The sequence below is a fragment of the Amblyomma maculatum genome, chromosome 11 (assembly GCF_055883805.1).
Source record: "Amblyomma maculatum isolate TAMU_Amacu chromosome 11, ASM5588380v1, whole genome shotgun sequence".
NCBI classification, from domain to species: domain Eukaryota; kingdom Metazoa; phylum Arthropoda; class Arachnida; order Ixodida; family Ixodidae; genus Amblyomma; species Amblyomma maculatum.
Window position 1 is genome coordinate 76,158,689 of NC_139354.1, and position 25,950 is coordinate 76,184,638.

Below are 25,950 nucleotides of genomic sequence, written 5' to 3' on the forward strand. Positions count from 1 at the left end.
GGGACTGATCATTGACAGAAATCTTTCGTGGACTCTCCATATTTCACGCATGAAAAAGAAGCTGACAGCAATTGCTCACAAACTTGCCTTTATTGGGGGAAAGTCATGGGGAGCGTCCGTGCAGTCGATGCTCCAGGCGGTATTGAGACAATGGGCAATACGGACTTACCGCATCTGCGGTCTAGGGGGGGGGGGGGGGGGGGGGGGGGGGTGGACAAAGGGCAGTTTACTGTGAGCTGGAACAAGGGGCCGTCTTTTCAGAGCGGATGTAAAGGGTAGCATCGGCAGATGGCAGTAGCTTGACGAGAAGCTCAGGATATCCTTGAAAATGATTTGTTCGGTGGACCACATCTGCGCTTTCAGTCGAAGCGTATCGTAGTAGCGGTGGCAAGCCTCTGCCATCTGGCAAGGCTTCGCATGCTTGCAAGAAACACCCAGCGGACCGATCGGACAAATTACTGCGTGGAATTCCACCATTCTTCATGAGCAGCCTCCCCAACTGAACTTCTAACGTGAGTCTATGCTGGTGTGCCATTTTGTAGGGCGTTTCATGGGGCTCAGACTCTGCTCTCAGAGTCAAACACCTCGCCGCTAGCTCGGGCCACATCCGTGCCCGTGAAGAACAAGACAGCGAGCAGTCAGCCGGCCAAGCTGTTTATTGGGAGCGGCCAAAGTTCTTCCTCGGCATCGTAGCACCATCCACGCGCTCCGGCGTCTCGCGTAGTTTCTCTCAGGATGCAGGTGCTGTGCGTCGAAATGAAAGGGGAGGTAGAAGGAGGACCGCCCGGTATGCAACTCCTGCTCTCTCAACCCTGCCACGTTTTTAACAGCCCTGGGGGAAGGAGGCCGTTAGGGGAAAGATGAACGCTCTCTGTCAAAGAGAGGGTGTTCGCCGCGTCGTGCTAATGAGGGGAAGTTTAAACTTCCACAATTTATAATAAAAATAATATATGAAGGCACCTATTTAAGTAATCAGGTGGCGGTTAAATCACTTCGTGTCATCAGTTTAATAATAACTATAAAGAAATGACACGGAGTTGCAAAACAGCAGACATCAATTTTCATGAGAGTGAGAAGTGCAGTGATAGAAATGATTATAACTGAAGCTTGGGAATCAGCTTGCTAAAAGTGCACTCTATACATAGCAGAAGGGCACTACGACCAGGAACTGTTAGCAGTCAAGCGTGAACGATGCGACATCGTGCACTGCAATTTGCGTACAATGCCCCACATTAAAGAATATTAATTCGTTGTCGATACGGGAGTTCACATGCAGATTTGTTATCGATAGAAAACATTCCCATTTCTATACCAACGGCTCATGATCTAGGATTCGAGAGCAACCAGTTCTATAAAGCAGAATTTTAGATTTTAAACCACCCTTTTATTCATGTTGCTTATGGCCATAAGGTTTCTATGTTTTGGATAAGATTTACCAAACAGTGACCAAAATAAAAGCAGTTCGTCATACTTTTCTAACGCGTCAGAAAGACCTTTGAAAGTGTAACATCATTTTCATTTTTTTGCATGTGGCTCCGCAGAGCATTATTTTTAATGTATTCTGCCCTAGTTTGGCTCAAGCGGACTCTTATTGAACCGAATGGTCCAGAATATTTTATTTCGGTGTCTCACTTGCGGCATTTTAAAAACACAGTGAGCGAGTTACTGCAATGCATCGGACAGATTTAAATAAAACATTATATATTTACTCCTAGCTTAATATTGTTATCATTATTATTTCATATATAATAACTAGGTACAAACACAATTTCTGCTGGTTGGCTTTATACATCTATATTTTTTCAAACTTGTAAAACTATTTTACTGACCTTTCTCACGTTTGCGACGTTTTCAGCTGCAGTTGGGTGAAGTGGTGGAGGGCTCCCTGAAAAAAAAAGTAATACATCGTATATCACATTTAACTAAGAAGAGGATGTTCATTAGTAGAAATCCTGTTGCTAATTTATATATAATAAAACCAAGGATGCAGGTTTTGCGTGCTAGTCAGGGATCCCCAGTTATGATGGTGGCAATGCTAGCGTAGATAGGTAGCTGACGAACTTGGCGTCCCAAATGTTGATCTTCTATTCAATGTAGTTGCACTGTCTTTCACACGAAGCTTATAGTTTGCGTCGCTCACACCTCTAGATCTTCTCACAATTTGCTCTCTGTTTAGGCTCATTACCGCCGTCGCAATCATTTACGACGACGCGACAACCACACACATGCAAAACTGCACTTGTACTTGACAGAACCACCTCAGCGCTTTTCTTGATTTGATAGGCGATATTTATTAATTAATAAGTTTTACAAAGGATTGCAGTGCCATAGAGTGTGGCGATGGCTGAATGAGACTTTCACGCATAGTCGTTTCATTCGACGCTACCTGATAGTATGACGTATGGGGGAGATTCAAAGTGCTTTGTTTGAGCACCACAGAAGGCTTAGTTATAATTGTGGTGTACCGAAAATATTTAGGGGGATATACCAACACAGAGCCTTCAAGAATGCTTTGTACCATTTCCTAATGAATAATGATGAAATTGCTTGCTAAGTGATTCGGGGGATCAACTGCAAATATTGATTGATGACCTAGACAGGAAAAGTAGAAAGGTAGGCTTAAAAATAATATTGAGAAGACTAAGCTAATGTTAAACAGCCTCAGGAAGGAACAGCAGTTTGCGTTAGGTAGCGAAGCACTGGCAGTAGTAGGCGAATATGTCTACTTAGGACAGGTAGTAACCGCAGATCCGGACCATGAAAAGGAAATAAGAAGAATACGATTGGAATGGAGCGCATTTGGCAAGCACTCGCAGATTATGACTAGCAGCTTACCGGTATCGCTCAAGAGGAAAGTATACAACAGTTGCATCTTGCCTGTACTCACCTTTGGGGCTGAAACGTGGAGGCTAACCAAAAGGGTTCTACTTAATTTGAGGACAACTCAGAGGGTTATGGAACGCAAAATGGTAGGGGTAACATTAAGTGATAGGAAGCGTGCAGAGTGGGTCAGAGAAATAACACAAGTTACTGACATTCTAGTAGAAATCAAGAAGAAATGAGAATGAGCAGGACGTGTAGTGCGAAGAGAGGATAACCGATGGTCGCTTTAGATAACAAACTGGATTCCAAGGGAAGGAAAGCGTAGCAGGGGGCGGCAGAAAGTTAGGTGGGCGGATGAGGTTAAGAATTTCGCAGGGGTCAAGTGGATGCAGCTAGCACAGAACCGGTTTAAGTGGAGAAATATGGGAGAGGACTTCGCCCTGCAGTGGGTATAGTCAGGCTGCTGCTGCTGCTGCTGATGATGATGATGATGATGATGATGATGACTGAATAACGAAAATCCAGTTAGACAAGGCTTTACTATTTGCAGAGCTGAAGCTAAACTTTGGTCCTTTTTAGCTAGGGTAAAGCGCAAATGAATTTCTTCCGGTCATTGCAGAGAGAAATGGCAGGACTCTATTTAGTTTCATAAGCATAGAGTGTACATGAAAGCGGCGTACCAGTAGCTTTCTTCTTCTCTTAGGCCTCAGTACACTTTCTAATGCAGGTTTTCCTTCTGTTTCCTTACATTGTTTCCTGACAGCTGTAGAATCTGGCGAATTCGTTCATATTTGCCCATAATAACCTTCGTCTACAACAGCCAGCAGAACAGCCGTCTTGCGCTTGTCAGCAAGGTAGACGTACGCTGGTAGCGAAGGCTTCATATTGGTCCATACTTTCAAAGCATGGCGGCTCTGTACACTCCAGCGCTTGCTGAAGACTGGGGGATCACAAAAGTTGTTGATGCTTAGTGACGACAGTGTTATGTATAACACTGGCGCGACTTAGAAACTGTTATTTTTCTAGATGCCCCCTGACGTACTTTTGATGTATTTTTGAAGTGTGCCTCTCAGCGCTCGCCAACCCTTGTCTTTCTATTGGGATCATATAATGCTGTTTAAGTGCAGTTGACAACCCCTTCCCCCCCCCCCCCCCAAATAAAATATGGAAGACAGCACCGGAAAGGAGAAAACAAGCCCCTCTTCCAATGTGATAGGCCAAGCATACTTGTACAGCGTGACATGTTAACCGCTGGCATAACAGCACAATATGCAATAGAGGGTCGAACAAGTATAGCCTCGAAATATTCGTGAGTTATTATATCAAGCCCACAAATACAGTGACAATGTATACGAGCAAAATGTACAACAAAGTCAGCACTGGCCAGCATACGCAAGTTAGCAATGCGCAAATGTAAAGCGGAGTAAACGCACACCTTCAGTATAGCGTCCTCGGCGTTGGACGGTGCATCAGTCCTTCGCATGCTGCGAGCTCATATATGCCAAACGCTTTAAAAGAAACGGAAAGCGTGAAACAACAGCGCAACAAATATTGGCACTGTCCGCACACGGAACGAAAAAAATGACGGACATAACGAAACTGAGAAGCATCCTACCTAACAGTAATGATTGAAAATTAACATGGATGCAAGACAAAAGCTTCACAATCAGCGCCTATTTACCTGAAGCACCTTCGCAGACAGCGTCACGGCCGCATTAAGAAACTCCTTCGTTGCCCCTTCGCTAGCACCAAGCAAGGCCAGTAAAGTCTCACCAATATCCAACGCAAAATTAAAAAATGACACAAAAAGAGTGTTGTAAAATTGACAAGAAAATGAAGTGTGTTTGAAACAACTCATCTCTTTCAAGAACAAGTAAAAAATATTTACTAAATTCGTAATGGTGCATAACTTTTTAACTTTTAATTTTATACTTTCTGAAACAATATTACAAGAGGCGAAACCTCCATCTGTATGTTGAATATTTGGCGTCACAATTAGTACTCTGTTTATATTTCTTACCAGCAATATTCGGGCAACAGTTTTACTACGTTTAAACATTTCATGCCATAACCGCATTGCCTTTCTTAGTGTTGTCGTTACACGACTGGCATTTAGACGTGTACCCAACTCGACATTTCGTTGACATCTTATTAGGGTAATAAAATTTTAGGCCTTATCCAGAAAATATTTTACGCAAATAATAACATCATAAATATTCAACGGCTATATTCATATTAAAGTAATTTATCGAGGTAGATCCGACTTCAAGTACAACACAGACGGTCTGCTTGGCTGCAATATGGCATTAGAAGTTGGCTGCATGGAATATTTTGTCCGATCTTGGTATATATGGAAATTTATGAAAACGTAGAAAATCTCTCCAAATTTCATTTCTAGACAAGGTAATTGGAAGGTGTCATTGAAAAGGCATATAATGAAACATATTAAGCTCTTGCAGCGTGTGACGCGAATTTATTTAGTTTTGCAAACTATTATGTATGCAACACCTTTTTACTCGTAGGACTACCTGTAGCTAATTAGACACTAATGTATTTGACAGAGCGCAGTATTATTCGGATTTCATTACCTTTCTTTGCTGCTTGTCTCTTCTACATAGAGAATGTTTTGTAGAGCGGAATACAAGTACTATATTTTAATATTTGATGAATCTTCAATTGTAAGCTAACGAATATTGTAGTTAGCTTTTCTGTCAAAAACATTGTGAATAATGCCTTTCATCCCTCACATTATTTCGTCTCTGGAAATAACCAACTCATTCTCAACAATGGCTGATTTTTTCTTGATGGCCGAAGTTCCAAACATGCATAATTATTTGTACTTTTTGACCTACAATAAGCATGACAATTTCCTGCGAAACAATGCTAAGAATCCTTCTCAACTGATAACTGCCGTCTTTTGACTTCCTGGGATTTTATAGATCAAATTTGTTATTTTTTCTTTAAACGTGCGCGCTTACCGCTGATAGAAGTTAATGTAATGGAATCAGTAGATAAGCGCAAATTGATCTGAGCAAACGAGTTTATCGTGTATTAAATGTTTAAAAGCGATAACGCACTGCAGGTAAAGATTTTGTCTTTAATACATGAAGACACTTCCTAAGACAATACAGAGGATTTTCTTTAGAATTTTAATATCGCGCAAAAGCCGGTTTGCACATACTCTCTCTGGCTATGGACTTGTCCCGTAGTAGATTTAGATGTTCTGTGACGACTTCTGGGGGCTGCCGAATCAAAATGGTGGAGGGTTAACCCCCTCCCCTCCCTTCCCGGGTTTATTCTTGCGAGCGAGAGCACTTGCTGCGGTGTCTCAGTGGTTAAAAAGCTCGGCTACTCATCCCGAGCATTTGGGTTCGTAGCAGACCGGTTCTAATCCGCTCCGATTATTTCTTTTTGTGTAAAGGCGCTGCAAGAGGAACTAGTGAATAATTGGTCGGTTATAGGGTGCATTACTGTCTTTTAGGTGGAGATCTTGAAGACGCATGCGAGAGACTGGTGGGCTTGGAGCCTTCATACGAGACTTAGGTTGAATTGACTACGCGAGGCCGCGTGTTTATGACTTCACTCAACAGCTATGCCAATCAGTGCTACTAGACAAGTGTTACAAAATTTTGCTGGGGTTTGACCCTACGGATAAGGGTTTTCACACAAATATAAGCTGCAGATACTTGGCGCTTAGGTAACTTCTCTACTGCATTTTTATCATGATGTAGTCTTAACATAAATGGCACGCAACGAAAGTAAGAACTTCCCAATATCTGTCAAAATATGGAATCATGCAGCAAAATAAATTAATGTCGTAAATACTTTCAAAAAACTATTTATGTTCTGCGACCGGACAAACTAACTTTAAGCATACTCCATGAAACCATTTTACTACAAGAAGAACAGAATAAGAAAGCCCACATTAAAAGTTAAATACAATAACAAGTCTCCTGGCTTGTTCGATTGGCAACCAGCCTGATGATTTGCTATAGCAGTCATTTTCATTAATTACGTGAAAGTAAATTTGCTCACCTGCTGATTAGGTATCGTTATGAAGAATATCTATGTGGGCAGCCTGTGGGGTTGACCACTTTATTAAAACTGCGAAAGTGCAGCTGACTGGGACACAGAAATTGTGATCAGGGTAATATATAGGAAAATTTCGCTTATGTCACCTAAATGATCGCAACAAAATTTGTTGGATCGGCTGCAATAGGAAATTCGTGTTTGTTTACATTTTCGTGAATGAACAGTATACTGAGAGCATCAAGGCAGTAGTATATAGCTCTGTATGTGAAAATCAGCCCTCGGCATCAACAGTTTATTTGCCACTTTTACCATAGATAATTAGAAAGTATCAGAACAGACTTTTAGACAGTCGTAGTGTAGAGTAGAGTGGCATACTTCGTAATTAGGGCAAAGACATGTATTTTGTTTACATCGTATGCATGAAATGCATGTCGTCTAATCTTATATGTGTTAATCGTAAAATTGAAAGCAAAAAGCATTTTGCACCTGGATGGCAGTCCTCAAATTCCACTCTGGTAGGCTGACAATTGGAGTCGTTTGTTCGCAGGTTGTGTCTTATGCTCTGCTTCTTCGTTGCATAATCACACTCCCCTATGGGCTCCTTTGTGTAATAACAGTGCACTGCAAGCAAAATGTAATATATAAATACAACACGTTGCTGATATAATTTTAAACTAACCAAGATATTATTATATACACACAAAAAAAGCAATTTGATTAGCTGCCGTTCTTTTCTTCAAAATTATAAAACAATAATATTGCACGTTTAGTTCTAAAATATTTGACTTCCAGGGACGGCATCCGCCTTGCGCACAAGTGTACCTTCTTTGTAATAATAGGATGGCAAAATTCTGTAACAGGTTTTTAATTATTGCACCCTGCAAGAAATTACACACGCCCATCTGGGGTTGGTATTAACTGTTCTACCTAAGGCACCGTCTTTAACTGTACTTTATTTTCCAACTAGCGATAGCTGTTCTTCGGCAGCTCTATATCAACATATCATAATATGTTATCACTCTGTATACTCAATACCTCATTACATCAAAAATACCAGATTCTTCAAGAACGCATGACAAAAAAATGTTGATGGGTCGCCCAGTGCCTCTTCAGGTACGTGGTGCTCACTACAGAGGCTGAGAGTAACTTGACATTAAGAAAGATGAAGCCAAGAACATGTAGAATTATAGACGTGTCCGCATAATGTTTGGACATAAAGTATTTACTAAATTAAACGCCAATAAAAACATGGAAATGCAAAATTCTTCAAATAAAGTCTCAGGAGTTAGTCCATAAAGGCTTCAAAATATCTTGCCCTACTGTAAAACCAGTGAGCGCAAAATGTTCAGAATCTCACGAATCCTATATATATATGTGTGTGGGCAGGGAATTAATGTAACCGAGGTCCCATGACCATTTTTTGTTTTCAGTACAATGTATATATTTGCTAAGCGAATATTTCGGAACAATGGAATGAGCCTTGGATTCACAAGATATGTAATAGTTTTGTCGGAAAAAACTTATACATCGTTAGAGGTGGAAAACTCCGTACTTACTATTTTAAAACGTTTCGAATGTTTAGCCCTGCTGCTTCCAGACTAAAATTTTGTCGTTCATTACGTTTTACTCAAAATATTTACGAAACTTTCACTCTAAAGTAAGGTAATAATATATTTTGTCTTATCGCTCTTGTTGAGTAAAAACACTTCAAACTTTGCTCCCGGAGAAGAACGCTGAAAAAGAGTCTATATTCAATTTCCTACATTTTGAAATTGCAAAAACGGCGCTTTGCACTTTTTGCAATATACGGTTTTGTTACCTAGAAAAGTAAGGCATATCAGGCAAAACTAAGGTAATTCCTTTGGGTCCAAACATCTGCCCTCTATATGTGAATATTTCATGGAATACAAAAAATGATCGTTGGACTCGATTACCGTTTCATGTGATCATATATTTAAATTCTCTAGAAAGCAATTTAGTCCATCTAAATTTCTGTCCGCATGTATGCATTACAAAATCAAGGTGTAGATGGCGCTTATGTGAAACCATTGGAAGAAACCTTAGTGGCTCCATAGAAATTATACTTCACCATTATGAAATAATATGTCCTGTATAACGAATTGTGTTAGGCAAGGTTTACTCCAGTACAACTCACCGTTTGTGTATAGGGAGTGTTACAGCTGAATTGGGAACAATCAGTTACAATGGTTATTGGATTCATGGAATCTGAGTAATCTGAGGTTCGCTAATGACACTGCCCTGTTGAAATATCTGACGAATTACAAAGAATGATAAACGATGTAGTAGAAGAAGGAGAGGGTGGGCCTAGAATATTATGAAGATGAATAAAATATTCTTCCAGACCCTCTTGAAAGGGCAGCAATTCACGATAACTAGGCCCCGCCATGACGACTCACTAGAAAAGGTGCTCAACTGGGACCGCAGTAACAGAATCCTGTCGTCGCTGGCTGATTTTCAATGAGGCTGTGCGGATGTAAGAACATTAAAAATATCCCGCTACACGAAATTTCTGGAGCCCTTATTTGAGGTTTGCAAAAGATTATGTCGCTTTTGGAAAATTAGCACTCTAAACCAGGCCGAGCCACTATGCGTAGTTAGGGCATGTAGCTACTGCCAGTTCAGAGGAAATGGAGATAACTAGAATTATCATATTTGCGTAGACGGCAACTCAATTGGCAACCATTCTTTTATCATTAATGCAGCTTAGCAGCAATCCTCAAGAGGAAAGTTTACAAGCTCTATTTTGAGGTAGCGTAACTACGGGGCAAATGCTGCTAACAAAAAGGGTTAAACCTAATTTATGATCAACACTAGGAAGTATGAAATGGAAAATAGTAAGAAGAAACCATTAGTTAGGACGAATGCGTGTTGAAGGAGAAAGCGAGAGATATTGAAATTGGACTAAAGTGATTAGAGATGCATGTTTTTTGAGCATATGATTCGAAAGCATGACAATAAATTGTGACACTTGATTCCAAGCAATGGCGAGTGTAGTAGGAGAAGGAAACTTCATTTGCGCAAAAAGAAAAGAATGTTTTCAAGGATTATGTAGATACAGCTTACAGAGAATTATGTGGATACATGCGGATTAGGCGGAATATTTAGAGATATGGATGACGCTTTTGGCTTCCGGTGGGCTAATGTCGCCTGAGAAGACATCTGAAGTTTTACTTATTGGCATGGCGGAATTTTGATAACGTGTAAAATATCCTGCTGAACAACCTCCTGTTGAAAAAGCGCTCCCCTAATGAAATTTTAAGATGATCTTAACCTTCCACAAAACATTTTGTATGTTAGGTTACCAATATTCGCTGAACTAGTACGACAAAAAAGCAACTGGAGAACGTTAGACGGTTATTAAATAACATATATTTGTCATAAAAAACAATCTTTGGCGTCAGGTGCTCATTTCCCGAACTCTATATATAATATTGTCCAGCTGCATTTTAGACGACGCTGAAAAGAAGGTGAAGCATGCTGAGCTGGCACACTCATCTGCTTTAATTTTACTTGGCCACTGTCCGTGCTGATATGTTGAATCTCAAATGAGATTTAGGAAGTATTTGTGTTGAATTATTAACAATGGCAGACTAAGAGAAAAGCTCATTTTCTGTGGCTTTGTCGCAGTCATGGGTAGCACGAAGCGAAATGATTGGCTCCAAACGGTATGCGTATTGCTGTGGTTCTTGCAGGCGAGTTTGCTTTGATAGTCCCACAGCTTGAATACGTCAACACACTCCATAAATTTTGTTGAAACTTTCCGCATAATCATTACTAGTCCTCTCGTTATTTCAAAATTCACTGTTCAATTTCACCGTAGAAAACTGTTTAGTGGACGGTAACCGCAATTCTATTGAACACTGTGCAACTTCTTATTAACCCAGAAAATAAATCAGACTTGATGTATCTCAATAAGTGGCTGCCGGAAGACTCATCTCAATAGACAAAGTCTTGTTATTGGAAGGAACACATTTTATCATTCTTATTTTATAGTCCTACAGTGTAAAAACACTGTTTTTCCGTCGAGTGTCAGTCACAGTATAATTGTTTTAAGGCGTGCGGCATTAAAATTTAACGAAGGCAGCACATAACAAAATTTAACCACGGGAAAAAGGTAAATGTTTGAAAAGGAATTTTGAAAAGGAATCTGCATAGTCGAAGCTTTAAACTATGACTCCTTCATATTGCGTTGCCACAGGCTCGTAGTGTATACAATTAACCTAAAATGACTTCTAGTGGTACAGTGTACGCCATCTCATCACCGTAAACAAAACAAAAATGCCTCACCTGATGCATCGCAGATCATCAACCACGTTACAAAGAAGAGCACTCCATACATAATGGCTGTAACTGTCATTTTGTCGGTCATGCCAATGCCTGAAACCTTGAAACGTAAAAGCCATTGCATGGAAGAAAAGTGAGCAAAACGTGTTTTTTAATATAATTTCAAGATGAGAACTACACAAGATAGGCAATTCTCGGCCAGCTGCCTGAATTTAATTAAAAGATATATATCGCGCTTTCCAGGACTAGAAACTTAGTAATAAAAAATGCGTAATCAATGCTAATCATATCAATAGTGATATGTTAATTACACAATATTAACGATATAAACTATCTTATAGATGTCGTTGCCCGGCTCTTCTAGGATAATTTGTGGGCTGATGTCTAGGCAGTATGAGCATAGAAGATACTGAGCTGCCAAAATTCGAACGAAGTAATACCGTCCACTGAGAACTTGCTCACACGACTGTTCTCAAAAGAATGAATATTAACAAACGCGAACTATGGACCTGAAGACTCGCAATTTACACCAGAGCAGAAATGGAGACCTTAAACCGTCGCAGGTTGCTTTACTTCTGCCTCTAAACAAAAAAAAAGAATTTTTTTTTCAATCATGCGATCACCAATTAATTTCGAGACACTATGTTCTGATACTCTGCACCGTAATGCTCACATAATTAAAGTTGAAGTAATTAACTAGCTACGCGGCGAATCATTGTAACAGGAACACTCAATTTTTTATGAGAAATTTTTTCCACGTATTCGAGATCTTCAAAATATTCAGACCCTAAATTCTTCATGCAAAGAAATTAGTACGTTTTTCAGACACTTTTTGAAAATTTTCTTACTCATCTCATCTAGAATAATTATATGTATATTATATTACACAATGGCGTTCGGCACACGCGCGGCAAAATTTTTTCTCTTGGGTTATTAATGCATTTAGATTCTTCGTAAAACGAAGGCCTGTAAGTAATTTCAAACAATTTCGATCAGAATCCTTATCTTTGAGCTTCAACAGAAGCTTCACAAAAGTCCCTATAACTTGTTTATTCCACCACAGTTTTGCCGTTCACTTTTGGAGGTTACATATGAGGCCTAAACTCAGTTGAGGCTTCAGACTTGCAGACTGGTCACTGAATGCGAAAGCCTTGAGGGTACATAAATGAAATGAAATGAATATCTGCAAATTTATCTGAATGATAGTGCTAAACATTTTATGAAACGTGAGATTTACTCATTTATTTTCAATACTTCCAGTCGCATCTGAGGCCAAAGCAAGTGAGCAAGCAAATGTGAAACACCATGTTATTTTGAAACAGGGCACTAAGCACTTCTTTATAATAGGTCAAAGGAAGGTAAATACGAATGCAAGTTTATTAGTAACAGTAAAAACAAAACAAAAGCTCCTATAGACGAAAATAATGCGTTCGAGCCTTTAATGGTATTCGCGTTAACTCTAGCGTAAATATTATATTGATGGTTTGGTGCACGATTCGCAAACCATTCCTGTTATCAAATAGGGCAAAGCGGTATTTCACCCAAGTTTCAGCAGCCCCATGTAAACGTAACGCGACGTTAAAAATTGCGCTACCAATCAAGTTATGCCTATATTAACCGCACTGAAGGATTACAAGCGCATTGCTACTCTTCCAAAGACTTACGAAGTATTTTTCTTACAAACCTCTCCAGAAGGCATCACAACGTTCTTATTTCTTTGAGCGCTGGGCACGATCGTCAAGTAGTTACCAAGAAAGACTAGGTAGGTGCAACGTTTCAACTTTGCAACCTACGTGAGGCGCGCTCCACGTAGGCTCACTTGCTGTAAAGGGCTTAAAACTGGCTGAGACAGACGCAACGGACATGGACCAGTACCTCCGATCAGGAACAGCGCAAGATTATTACTAGTGCTCTCGTTAGGTTAGCCCTCTAATTGCTTTGTAAGAGGGCTCTCCGTACATGGAGGGGGCTCTCATGTGCCATATGTAGGGAGTTACCCGCCCCCTCTGTAATATTGTAAAGTAAATGTTTTTAGCACCACCCTGCATGTGATGTGGATTGTGGCCTTAGAAGGATGCCGTCAGGAAAAAGAGAAGTAGGAATAGCGGAAATTGCATTATTACAAGAATTAACGAGACGATTAGCAGAGCCTGCGATGCTGCTAAATCATTATAGTTACTTTTCCAATAACCTTCTCTAATAAATTGCCTTTGGGCATGCTGGTTCCATATGACAATTAGTGCGAAAATACCATGAACGCAAATTCTGAGCTCAACTCAATTTCGTCTTCCAGACAAGAAACGTGCTCTATAAACGTAATTAAACAATCCGCGCTGAAAAATGGAAAACATGCAGTTTGAAATGAAGGTGTACCAGGGTTAGTAATTATCAGTGATTTAGCCTGGTGCGTAAAAGATTTTACTAAAACAGAAATAAATCGAATGAGAGATTTGAATTTCAAGTCCAAATAATTAGCACTCGAGGGGCAAGGTTCCACGAACGTAACAGAAGTTAGGCAACTGACGTTTAGTCGGAAATATTAATATCAAATTTCAGAATCCTAATTTACGTTCAACTTTCATAACTATAAAACTTGAGAGTCGAGAGAGGTGTAGCTTCAGACTTCTATCTTGGCTGGGAAAGTATATCAGCAAAAAAATAATAATTAGCACAATATTGTACCTAGTGCTCATTCGCTGAAAACTTCCATTTCTGCTTTTTAGGATGGCGTGGCTCCCCTCCCATAATGAATGAATGACTCGTTTAGAGTTCGTAGATAACTAGAAGAGTATTATTCTTTTTGAACTATCATAAATTGGTGAAAAGTATTTTAAGTGAATTCTCGCGCTGTGTGCCGTTAAAGACCTGCATTGTGTTGCACATTCACATATATTTTAAATCATAAGTGCCCAAACTAAGGCACAATGCTGCGCAAAAGAACTGCTTTATTGCATGACAATTTATTGCCAATAAATTTATTGTTGACAATAAATTGCTCGTTTTGTGAAAATTTGTGAAGACTATAGAGCAGCTCTGACAAAAGCCAATTACCATTCACAAAATTGCAGGAAGTTGTCCCAATAGGTATTTTATTATATTTCTGAAAATACCGAAGGTAACATCCCGAGAAACTGTTATGCCCTACTAATCCGTACTCGCATGCAGAATGTATAAATTTTGCAGTTAATGTAAGAAATATAGGCTATTCTAAACATTATGTGACTCTAAACAACTAAGAGAAATAATAATATTATCAATAATTATTAGTTTGCAAGAAGAGAAATGCGTATTGGCTGTGCGAGGAAAGAAAGTTGGTGGTGAGACCAAGATTATGATGCGAGGTTTAACGTGTAGGGTTTTTGCAGTAGTTAGCCACGCTATTGGCGCATCGGCCGACTGTGTTCTTTTCGTCAAGATACTGCCCGGGATAGAGGTGAAAGCTCATTATTCGTCCATGACTGGACGATGTGCTTACCTCGGTTGTTTGCTAAAATGCATTCAGTGGCAAATTGCGTATACGCGCCCAATATGGTCTGTGACCATGCCGTGTTTTTGAACATGTTGAAGAGCGCCTTCGGACTGAGAGACAGCTTATATATTAATTGTCGAGAGCACGGAAGAATGTTCAGTGCAGAAATTCGACAGCCGGAGCAGTGCTCGGCACATCGCGCCTCTTGTCGAACTCAACCAGCGTTTGGTTAAACGCATCAAATTACACCGGCGTTCTATAATTGGTTTATAGTAAAAGAATGGCGTGCACAGTATCTGTTACTTGAGACGTGTCCTGCTGACATATCTCGCGGAGAACACAGCAACACTCAGGCTTACGCATTACAACATTGCAGATCCAGCAGTTTTCTCAGAAATGTTCTGCCACTGTTCAAGGAAGTACTAGATTCAGCTAAAAAGCTACTCTTTATTTTCACCTCGTGGGATGCTAAAAAAAAACATGGAACTAAGAAACAAGAGAGAGAGAGAGAGACATAAAAAACTTTTATTTTCACCCGTCCAGAACGACGAGGAAGATTGCTTTAATTAGCCTAAACCCTGATTCATACCCCTAACCATCAGCCGGATTCCATTGTGTCTCGGCGGCGGCCAAAGCGAGACCGATAACATTGCGTAGCTCCTTTGCTTCGTGATTGAGTAAAAACCCAAGTAGCACACAATACGTGGACCAACTGGGGCCCTTAGGGGGAGTTGGGCTGGGAACCACAATAACACTCATGAAGGCACGCTTCAGGGATCAAGCGGGCAAGTCCAAATTGGGCTTGCCTCAGCTGTTTTCATCTGGCCATCATATAGGTGTGGAACGGGCTAACGGAGTACATATTTCCCCATATGGCCCTCAAGGGTCCCGCTTGGGGAATTTTAGGGCCGATGCAAAGCAAATTTTGGCTTTGTGTTGAGAACACCTGGGCTAATTTAGGTGGGGCAGCCGGGGCGTCAAGGGAAGGAGGAAGAGACTGGAGATGAAGAAGAAGAACAACGGTTAGAAGGACGTTTGTAGTCGTGGTCCTGCTTCCATCAATCCCAGTGTAAATAACCCCCCCTGTGAGTATAAGCACGTAACAGTTGTGGTGGAGGTGCGGGGTACCGACCACGGAGCGTTCCATCCATTCAAAGAGCGCCGTAGACTGCTGAATTGCCACCGGTGCCATTGGACATGACTAAAGGCGGCAATACCGAGCAACTGGCACCATCGACGGCGAACAACTGGCCACACTACCGACAGCCCCGGACATTTTTTGGAAAACCTGATGAAGACGTCGGCGAGTGGCTCCGCTACGAAAGGGTGAGCAAATACAATCGCTGGAACGCCCCTCGTCTGATTTCTAATCCGGTTTTAAAAAGGTCGCGTGATATATATATATATATATATATGTATATATATATATATATATATATATATATATATATATATATATATATATATATATATATATATATATATATATATATATATATATATTGTGAGCCTTCCACGGATCTTCTTTCATTTGTACATACCATAATCTTCTTTCTTTTGTACATACCATCGTCATCGTCCCGCGGCGCCGGCTCCAGCACGCGCCTGGGTTCTCCATCAGATTAAAACGCTGACACGGCGTACCTTGCCTTGCCGTCACGACTTTGGCGTCTCGACCTGGCCTTCTTTCACAATATATATATATATATATATATATATATATATATATATATATTATGTCAGTCTATGAGGCCATTATTAATATAAACAGCGCGAACACGAAGACAAGGGACAAAAAACAAGAAAGCCACAGTACAAGCGCTTGTACTGTGGCTTTCTTGTTTCTTGTCTCTTGTCTTCCTATTCGCGCTGTTTATATTAATAATGAATAAGTACCGACTCGCCCAACAAAGTATCTTGGTAACCTATGAGGCCATGTTGATTTGCGCAGGCTCCCTCTCCTAAGCATGGAGTAAAATATCAAATAGTTGGAAATTGATTCAATCGCCTCTATTATCACTCAGGGCATTTGGAAGAGAATGGTGGGTGCCTGTAAGCGATAAGTGAGTATACGCAACAAGTTGCAAGAGTTCTCTGGAGCGGAAGCCGTCAACGCTTTCGCATCGCAGCCCTGAGGGTATAGCTTACGCGTTGTCAAATTTTGCTTTGTCAGCCCTAGGGATATCAGTATATATATGCTGCTGTTGTAATAATATTAGGTCATCTCCAGCTACAAACGTGAATAAAATATATATGGCCAAATGACGAAACATCTGGGTTTCAAACCAAGGATGGTGCGAGCCTATCATCTTGGGTGGCCACAGCAAGAGAGTGCTAAGTTTTCACCGACCCCGATCGCCATTAGCTATCAAATGCCGCCATCTCAAGGAGTGCATTGCATTTCGTAATCTTCATACATTTCCGTCAGCGCGCTAATTGTGTCAGGATCAAGCCACTGCCAGAAAACAAACAGGCCGCCACAATGCAAGTAGCAAGGGTCTGAATAGAAGTTTCCAAAAAAGGGACGATGTGCTTATTTTGGCTGCGGCTGTATCCAAAATGACCCGCATAGCTTTACTAATTGCGTCAACGTGCAACCTAGGACAGGCAGAGTGGACTAATCATCTTGAAAACGATCAGCCGCGGAATAAGCCGCAATCGCGGCAGCTATATTAGACACCCGCTCCACTACCATTGTTCGAGCTACTGCAAACATGCAGTATACAACCATATCACAGGAAGAACCTCTAGCACCGCTAGTGAAATGCTCCTCGACCTTACCCCTACATAACAGCAAACAAATCTATCTCATTTCGACACCAGCACATTCGGGAAACCCAGGCAACGAGGTAGCATACGCACGGACACGGGTAGAAGTCTACCAAGCAGCGGACGTCGTCAAGGAGAGCCTTTCACCACATTACCCGATAACAACGCACACTACAGACGACAGAACATTACCAGCACTATACAGCTCACTATCCAGAGCGCGACCGGTGGTGCGAATAAAACTTTAAACGGATAATGTCCGTAACTAAACATCATTTAAACATGTTTTATGTAATTATCCCAACATATCAATTTTCCGGTGAAATATCATCATATAATTTGGAATTTTGGACCCATCAAACTTTGAGACTTGGAACAACGCAAATTCTTCGACGGCCCGCAACTACATCCCTAGTCATGGCAATGGCGTTTGTAACCCGTGATTTTATGGTGCCGGAGGCATGTTCTGACGTCCGTTCTTGCATCGCCCCCCCCCCCCCCCCCCCTTAGAGCGAGATAACCATACCGTGTTACTGTTATGACCATCGCGTACACGGCCGAGCTGTGCTCGTACGCTTGCCACCAAGAGATAAAAACAAGTGAAGCAGGCGCAGGCAAGTGAGAGTACAATGAAGTTGCAAGAATTAAAAACAACTAACCTCGCAGAAATTATAATTTTATGAAATAAGAACTAATATATTTCAGAGCAACCGTATAGTTATTGAAGAAAACATGTTTTAGCGACTGGGATGTAAAGCGCATTGGAAGCGAGCGTACTCCCTTCACCTTCTAGTAAAGAAGTATTACTCATTGCCATCCACCTGAGCGGAGCCTTACGGCTACAAAGGAAAGCTACACAGCTTTCTCAGAAACTTCGTAGTTAAAGAAAAATTCGTCCTGATCCGGGAATCGAACTCAGCACCACCGCCTTTCCGGGGCAGTCGCCCTACCGACTTAGCTAACCAGGACGGTCAGCAGATCAGAAGGTAGGGCGAGAGTGAATTGATCTATAACTCGAAGTGGGAATGGTGTTGGTCAAATATTTAGGAGAATCCCCCAAGGTGGAGTAGATTTGTAATAAGGGAGTGATTGCTCATTGCATCCACCCAAGCGCAGCCATACGGCTACAAAGGAAAGCTATACAGCTTTCTCAGAAACTTCGTAGTTAAAGAAAAATTCGTCCTGGCCATTCCCCTTGACGAGCAAAACAGCGTGCTCCTTCTGCAAGGCAGAGATGTTGATACAGGACTGGTCATCCTGCACAGACAACGGATAATTGTGTGCAGGACGGTTGATGGCAAGTGTACATAAAGAAGAAAAAAAAAGCGAAATATCCTATCACTTTAAGCTTAGCTCTGTTACAGGCCTGAGTCCCAAATGGCAAGACGGCGTCCCAGTTTTTGTGATCTGACGCTACATACATCAACATCATATTGATGAGAGTCCGGTTTAGGCGCTTGGAAAGTCATTTGTCTGAGGGTGGTATGGAATGGCGGTATTCGCCACAGAGCCGCAAAAATTATTCCACGTTGTCTGCAGTAAACTGTCGACTGCACTCACTTATGATTACTTGGTACGTGCCGTGCCGAAGAACAAATGGGTGTAATAAAATGTTTGAAAAGTCTCCTTCTCTAAAAGAAGCGAGTGGCAGACGTCTCCACAAATGGGGTCAAAAGGCAAGAGCTACAATAATGTTGGCGTGAGCGTCAGATGATTTGGGGGAAAGACCAAACAGAAAAAATCCAATTTTCTCAAAAGGCAATGCAGGCAGCCTGACCAGGTTGAAGAAGGCCAGCCGGTGGCGTATTGCTTCGCTTCAGACGCACGTTGGCAAGAGACAAAACTTTCAACGTAGCTGTCGTGTACAACCTTCGCCAATAAAATCGTTGTCGAACTTTCGGTAGAGGGCGGGCAAAGACTAGATGACTTGATGTAATGCCATCATGGTTTGCATATAGGATGGCGCCGTGAAGAGAAGCCTGGACAACAAGCAGGTGAAGGGCGTCATCAGCTGCGTAGTACATTTTGTAGAGTAGTCTATCTCGGATAAGGAAGGATGTAGTTTGTGTAGGCTTCTGTTCCTTTCAAAGGACGGCATCAGAGACCGTGCTCTGGCTGGAAATTTATGAGGTCAGGAAATGTCTTCATCCGAGGCACCAGACATTCGTCCAAATCATCTTCACCGACTTTCGTACCAGGGAGAGGAAATCGGGACAAACAGTAGAACAGCGGATGTAGAGAGTTGCGAGCAGCAGCTAACAATTCGTGACTTCGTGGTGTAAACAATGATGCAAGAATTAAAACCCTGGGCTAAATTGTGCAAAACTCAGCTAAGACTCTCAATTGTACCTGCGACTGAAATGACCTCCTGTATGAAGTGGCCCCCATCACCAAACATCAGCTATTCAAGCCCGTTATCGAGGAAACTCATTCATCAATAAAAATCATTCTCCAACATATTAAGTTGTATTTTGTTTCTTGCTGTGCTATCTCCACCCCTCATGTAATGCCTGAAAGGGACCTTTTAGGAACACTAAATAAATAATATGTACGCCTGCGGTGGTCGAGGACTTCTATATAGTGTTTATGATCATGTCAGTCTGAGCAGTAAACTGGACGCGTTAAAGCACTAGACCATACTTTATACTACCATTTTTATTCTGCTAAGTAGGCGTTGCATGAAATCTACATGTACACGTTAACACGAGGTCAGCTCAGAGAATATGGTGCGTTAGCAAACGACAAAAAATTATTAATACTTTTTTTGCAGATCAAACACAACGCTACTGGTCTTGCATTGAAGCATGGAATGTAAGCAGTAACATTGCTGGGACATCTAAGTTGTGCGCCTTTCAAAACGTCATTATTCAACGCCAAATACAGTGCTAATAAATTCAAAACTGACCCTACATTGACAATGGAAGCATGCTCTACAATGCGTGTTACCAATAGGATTATCGTGTCCGAAATAACAGTGTTGGTAAACCTCGTAATCTATTTTTGCTGATCTAAGGTTCTTATATACATAATCACACCTGCAATCGAAGACAGAGTCCACCAAAATAAATATATGGCCATACCGCAATGCCAATCTATAGACATGAGAAGAAACGCAACCTGGAAATCAATTTTATTTCATTTTCAGATATAATATGTTGAGTACTTCTGCGCTGCCTTGAGAGTGATCACCATAGATGCACGATGCTGATGGTTGTCATTTGTGTCCTTTTTTCTTGGACATCCTTTTACATACACCTAAAACACAGCGCTGAAAAAAACGGTCCACACGTTTTTTTATGCGCAGTGAGCTGTAAGATGTGCGTATATAATCGAGAAGTTTCTTTCAAAATGGAGTCATACCATTAGAGAAAAACAATGTTATACTTAAGCGAAGAAATCACTGATACAATTAGGTCCTAAACATACACCGACCAAAATACTAAGGACATGTGTTGTAGTGTCCATTTCATATAGTTTCTTGTGCACAAAAGCTTAGCTTAAACCCTTAGACGTACTCTCGTCTGTAACAGTAAAACGCCGTTCAAACGATAATTATCTATATATGGCGAGATTCGAGCCTCTATTCGCAAACTTTAAAACGACGTGAAATTTCGAAAACGATGTGAGTACGTAAGAATTTAAGGCGCCATCGCCATTTTACAGATACCTTTCCAATTCGCCTCCTAAATTAATAAATTATATGGTGGGCAATGTTCATTGACAATTCTTGAAGCTACCGTATATTGATGATTACACCGTTCTAAAGCCTAATGGCGGGCTTATAGACAAGCAAAAGGTCTTAAAAGGCAGAAAGGAACGAACAATTTTAAGGAAACCTTTTTCGCAACTTAAAAAATATGGCGTGGATAGCTAGTATCACTTACATTTCACCGTAATGTTTTTTCAAAGCGGTCTAGTAAAACATTCTCGTTGACACAGAATATGATTTCAATCAGAGCAGTTTCTGTGTCCCAAACCAAGCAGCCCAAGCTTAAACCTTGCAGCTTGAAAGACGTCTCATCTCTACGAAAGATTAAAGTAGAGGCTACAAAAATGCCCTTCTTTCCGGAAGATGCAGTCAAGAGCATTTATTGGGCTACGGCCTTATATAGCCAAAATGTACTTACATTGCATCATGTTCAGTCCCCACAAGAATGTCTGGGGCATACATTTTAGCCTAAGCAATCCAGCATTATAATGTTTCATCACCACTACAAGTGTTAATTTTTCATGTTTAGCGCACAGTCCCCGGTAGCTTATAAATGTATGCAAGACTATTTCTGCATGGTTCTGAAACCGATAATTCAGCAAAAATATCGTATCTAACGGAATTTGAAAGAAACAGGCGTAATTTCCGTCTCAAGGATTGTTTGCAATAAATACCTCCCTTCTAACTCTTCAAAACCCAGGGGCCATTCAGTAGATAAGCATATAATTTTTCAGTATTAAAAAGTACATGTTCTGACTATTTTATTTCATTCTTCTCAATGAAACATTGTGTTATTCGCACCTTTCCAAATTATGTTTTGAATTCCTCACAAAACGTGTGCAAAGAAACAGAAAAATAAAAAAGGTCCGTTATTTATTTTAGCGCTATCTAGCTCGAGCCTTGAGAAGAATATTCTGGCTCCCTGCAATGGAAGACATATTCTATCGCTGGTAGTCATGTACTTGTTCTTAAAGATGCGAAAAACCAACGGTCAGTACGTTATCGCCGCTTTCGTGTCTTCACATTAGCCCCTAATATCTGCCTTCATAGAGTTTATGAAATAAATAAAAAGATCATTGCTCACTGAACGGCTATATGAATCTTTCTATGGTTTGGTTTGTCGGGTTTGACGTCCCAAAGCGACTCAGGCTATGAGCGACTATGATATGATTCTTTCTTTATACAAGAATGTTTATCCCAATAAGCTGCACGAGAGCATATGTGTCATAACCTTATTTGTATGCAGATGCTCCATTCCAAAATAATGCATTCCTTATTGTTTTGGCGAAGCCTAAGGTAACAGTCAGACGAAAATGTAAACATTCTTGGATACTACCCTACGTTAGAAATATGAGAATATTACGTTTCATAACATTTGCTGAAATAAAACCTGTTAATATTGAATTACCAATGGCCACTGTATTTATATATTCTGAGCCAAATCGAGGCTAAAGGCTCGACGTATTTATTTTCTAGGGCAGAAGTGGAAAGGACGGTTTTTTCGCAAAATGCATACGCACACTCGCGCGTGTTAGGCATTCTTTGCACAGCTTCTTTAGACGCATCGCAGTCAATGTGTACGATTTTGTTGTTCCCAGTGTGGAGTGTCTTTTCATTGATTCTTTCGGTGTCATCTATGTGTCTGAGTCGGTGAGATCTCAAATGTCTTTATCATCTTTTGTTTTTTTTTTTTTTTTGGGGGGGGGGGGGGTTTAGTTTCTGTATTCATGGTTAGCTTTGTAATGTCTGTGATGCGCGACATGCATGTTCTTCTTTCTACGGTTCTCTTATTATATTGAAATGTTGCTTGCCTGACTTTTTACGAGTTTTGTATAAAGATTACTTGACTAGTTATATTCGTCCCTAGCATAACACCATCAAATTATCTGTTATCCTGTTTTTATTATACTCTGATTTGCTTCCACATCATCCACTATTTAATGCCCTACTGAGCATTTAGGGTATTTCAAATAATTCAATAAAAACACAGCTGCGTTCAATGATCTCATCGTTGTCCACTGCTAGATGACAAAAATGTATTTACGTTCATGCAAATGTTCATATTTGTTGCCAATTGACAACTTTCGTGATCTTGAGTAGCAGAAAAAGGCGGCACATTGATAGCATTCCCAGAAGGAGTTGGCTCATTTGTAAATAAGCATGATGAAAAATGATTTAAATAGCGTTTATATGAAATACGATAACATATGAGCTCAAGGCAGCTGTTCCGGAATTTCATTAAAGCAGAGGTACTTCTTAAGAATTGAAATTGGTGGTTACCTTTTTTCCTTTTTTCTGCTTGTCGCAAGCAACACCATCGACGACGCCAATAGTATAATAATTTGTGTCATATTCACAACGAACCTTGCAGTCTCTAACCCCGTGATCCTAAAGAGAGGACGTATCATTTCAGCATTTCAAACCAAAAGCGCTATTGACGCATGATAAATTCTAGTGGAAATAAAAATGATTGATTACCTTGTTGTAGTGAATACCAGGCAGCGTGGGATAAACTCGTTTGCAATAGTTGTCTCCCGAGGTTTGCTGACCGGGCAACAGCGAGCTTTTGATATTGGTTCTCTTCTTCCGTTGCAGGAGGCAGCTCCATTGCGCAAACCTGAAACATGCGCAAAAAGTTTTCAGGATGGAAATTCACATTGACTTGCAATACAGCGTTTTCCTAAATCTAAATGTATTAACGTTGTACGTTGCAGTATGGAAAGTATTAGGGGAATAATGGCTCTAACGTATTACCAACCTTGCTAATCCTTGTTCGCGTAAAAGTAGTTTGTGACTCTGCGCCCACTAATCCTTAATTTATTCGCCTATCACGAGGTTAGGACCCAAAGATTTCACCTCGGAAATAACCCAAACTTGGTCAGTGACTGCTTTAAAATCTTTCTTTAGGTCGTTTATAGCCATTTATAACTTAGTTCTATTAACGATGTTAGTCTTTTTATGTACACAGTTGTATAAATAGAAAGTAGCAGGGCGTTTGTTTCCGTTCTACCCCCGATTATCAATGCATCTTTAGGTTGGCAAATCAGTTGAAGTTCATCCTCGAACATTTCTAACAATATTTTCTTTCCGCGTATCTTCTGTTTGGTGAGGTTCCTCAGTAATGCCGTGTACGATTAGGTTTGACCATCTACTTCGATGGTGACATAGAAGTTACACAATCCCGATGCTGATGAAAATACGTTTTTTTATCTGGCGTGCACACAACATTTCAGTATCATGCTCTAGCTTCCCGTCCGACAACACCTGCAACGATGTGCAAGCTTCGTGCGCAGTTTTACCACAGGCGAAACAGTGGATATTGGCGGGAACAAAGTTTAAAGACGCCACTATAGAAGTTTACAAAACAGTATAGGATAAAAGACGAATATGTTAAAGACACGTAAACATCAGCCACACACAAACAACAAGTCTGGTTTGTGACGTGATACCTACATTTTTGTTGCACTGCAGATATCTAGTAGACTGAACCACTCCAAAGCAGTAAGCCAATATTTCGCCAGGACCAAACTTTACCTGAATTCATACTTTCCCCTTACAACACATCAGTGGAACCGTTTGCCTCAATTTATTGTTGAATGCACCAATGAAAATATGTTGGCTGAACTGTTCTTGCAGAACATGTAACCCCTCTCCTGCTTGGGCAGCGCTGCTGCCTGCAGTATTTGGAAATAAATAAATAAATATAAATAGACTTCGACTAGTTTCACTGAAGACAGATTGAAAACTGCGAACACAGCCAACCAAGACGGAGCTGTGCAAAGGCAGTACATCTGGGAACGGCAGTCACATCGTCATAAGTTACCTGATCATGTTCCTGATGTCCTTTTTGCAGCATTCAGAAAACTGGTACATATTCTCATCTTGCATTTTATAGCTCATTATGAACCCTTCATCCCATCCGCAATTTTGCGAACCTGTGTGTTCGGGTATGTTGTTTACTGCTCCAGATCCATCATGAACACATCCAAGTCTGCAAGTATAGGTCAGAACATTAGTTACAAAATGCTCTTGGTCTTCAGGTATTCGCGTTTGGGTGGGTTGAGAAAATCCTTCGAAGCATGCTCACACTTCAACTTAAGCATTCGCTTCGTATAAATGAAATTTCTTATTTACATAAAAACCAAACCTAAATGTGCGATGTTTGAAATCATAGTGCGAGCTCATATCTTGCTGTGAGATGAGGTATAGGTAGAAACAGCAATAATGTTATATAGCCGGCAATAAAGCTGAGAAGGCATAGCACTCTATCAATGATCTAGAGGTCGTCAGTATGATACCAACGGCCGCCCTTTGGTTCTTTTCGCTTAAGAATTCTAATCAGATATCGTTGAGGCAAACAAATATATTTTCACTTCCTCTCTGAGCTTAAGCATCGAAATAAAAAAAAATATTATCGCGGATCTTGCTTTCATCAGCTATAAACTTTCTGAAATGAATAACTAGAGATTATAGTGATGAAATATTACTGCGTTAACGACAGAGCTGATTGAGCGAAAACTAAATAATTACTTCTGTAAAAACTCATAAATCTAGGCCCCGCGCGAACAACGGCTTAACTTTCAAGAATAGACAGCATGTAAGCTATGAGTAGCAGGTTCAAGAGATGGGTAGCAAGCCGAGATCTTTCGGTATGAGGTGTCTGTTGTTTAGAAGCACATTATGTTTTTTTTTGTAATATATAGTCAGCATGGAACCTTCATCTTCTGATATGATTTATATCTTCTAATGCAACTAATGAGCGAAAACAGTATACGATCGATGGAGAAGACACAAGGACAAGCGGTAGCTTGTAACAATACTTTATTCTTCATGTCAACGACGC

General features: G+C 40.6%; 2 protein-coding genes across 3 annotated transcripts in view; both read right to left on the reverse strand.

Moving 5' to 3' along the window:
* Positions 1-216: 216 nt before the first annotated feature.
* On the reverse strand, positions 217-11,318 carry LOC146174198 (uncharacterized). Of its 2 annotated transcripts, none has more exons than XM_084584528.1 (4): positions 11,164-11,318; positions 7,342-7,476; positions 1,830-1,885; positions 217-744 (listed from the first exon to the last, which is right to left on the reverse strand). In XM_084584528.1, exons 1-4 carry the CDS (start codon positions 11,282-11,284, stop codon positions 592-594), a joined length of 465 nt encoding a protein of 154 aa, XP_084440654.1. In that variant the 5' UTR covers positions 11,285-11,318; the 3' UTR covers positions 217-591. The 2 variants fall into 2 exon arrangements, with proteins under 2 accessions (XP_084440654.1, XP_084440655.1); XM_084584529.1 differs by lacking the exon at positions 217-744 and adding an exon at positions 809-832.
* Positions 11,319-20,511: 9,193 nt separating this feature from the next.
* The window catches only part of LOC146174199 (venom metalloproteinase BumaMPs1-like), a 38,983-nt gene continuing 33,544 nt past the window's right edge, over positions 20,512-25,950 (reverse strand). Inside the window, exons 11-14 of the mRNA XM_084584527.1 lie at positions 24,931-25,098; positions 23,586-23,724; positions 23,388-23,495; positions 20,512-20,666 (exon numbers count right to left, since the gene is read on the reverse strand). Coding sequence (XP_084440653.1) covers positions 20,613-20,666; positions 23,388-23,495; positions 23,586-23,724; positions 24,931-25,098 — 469 coding nt within the window. The 3' untranslated portion in view covers positions 20,512-20,612. The remainder of the gene's footprint in view (positions 20,667-23,387; positions 23,496-23,585; positions 23,725-24,930; positions 25,099-25,950) is intronic.

What these genes read in the sequence shown, in the direction of transcription:
- LOC146174198 (XM_084584528.1), bottom strand. Translation starts at nt 11,284, where the DNA reads ATGCAATGGCTTTTACGTTTCAAGGTTTCAGGCATTGGCATGACCGAC. An exon ending in GATGATCTGCGATGCATCAG is followed by an intron (nt 7,477 to 11,163) that starts GTGAGGCATTTT and finishes TTTTGCTTGCAG; the next exon opens with TGCACTGTTATTACACAAAG. An exon ending in ATTTGAGGACTGCCATCCAG is followed by an intron (nt 1,886 to 7,341) that starts GTGCAAAATGCT and finishes TTTTTTTTTCAG; the next exon opens with GGAGCCCTCCACCACTTCAC.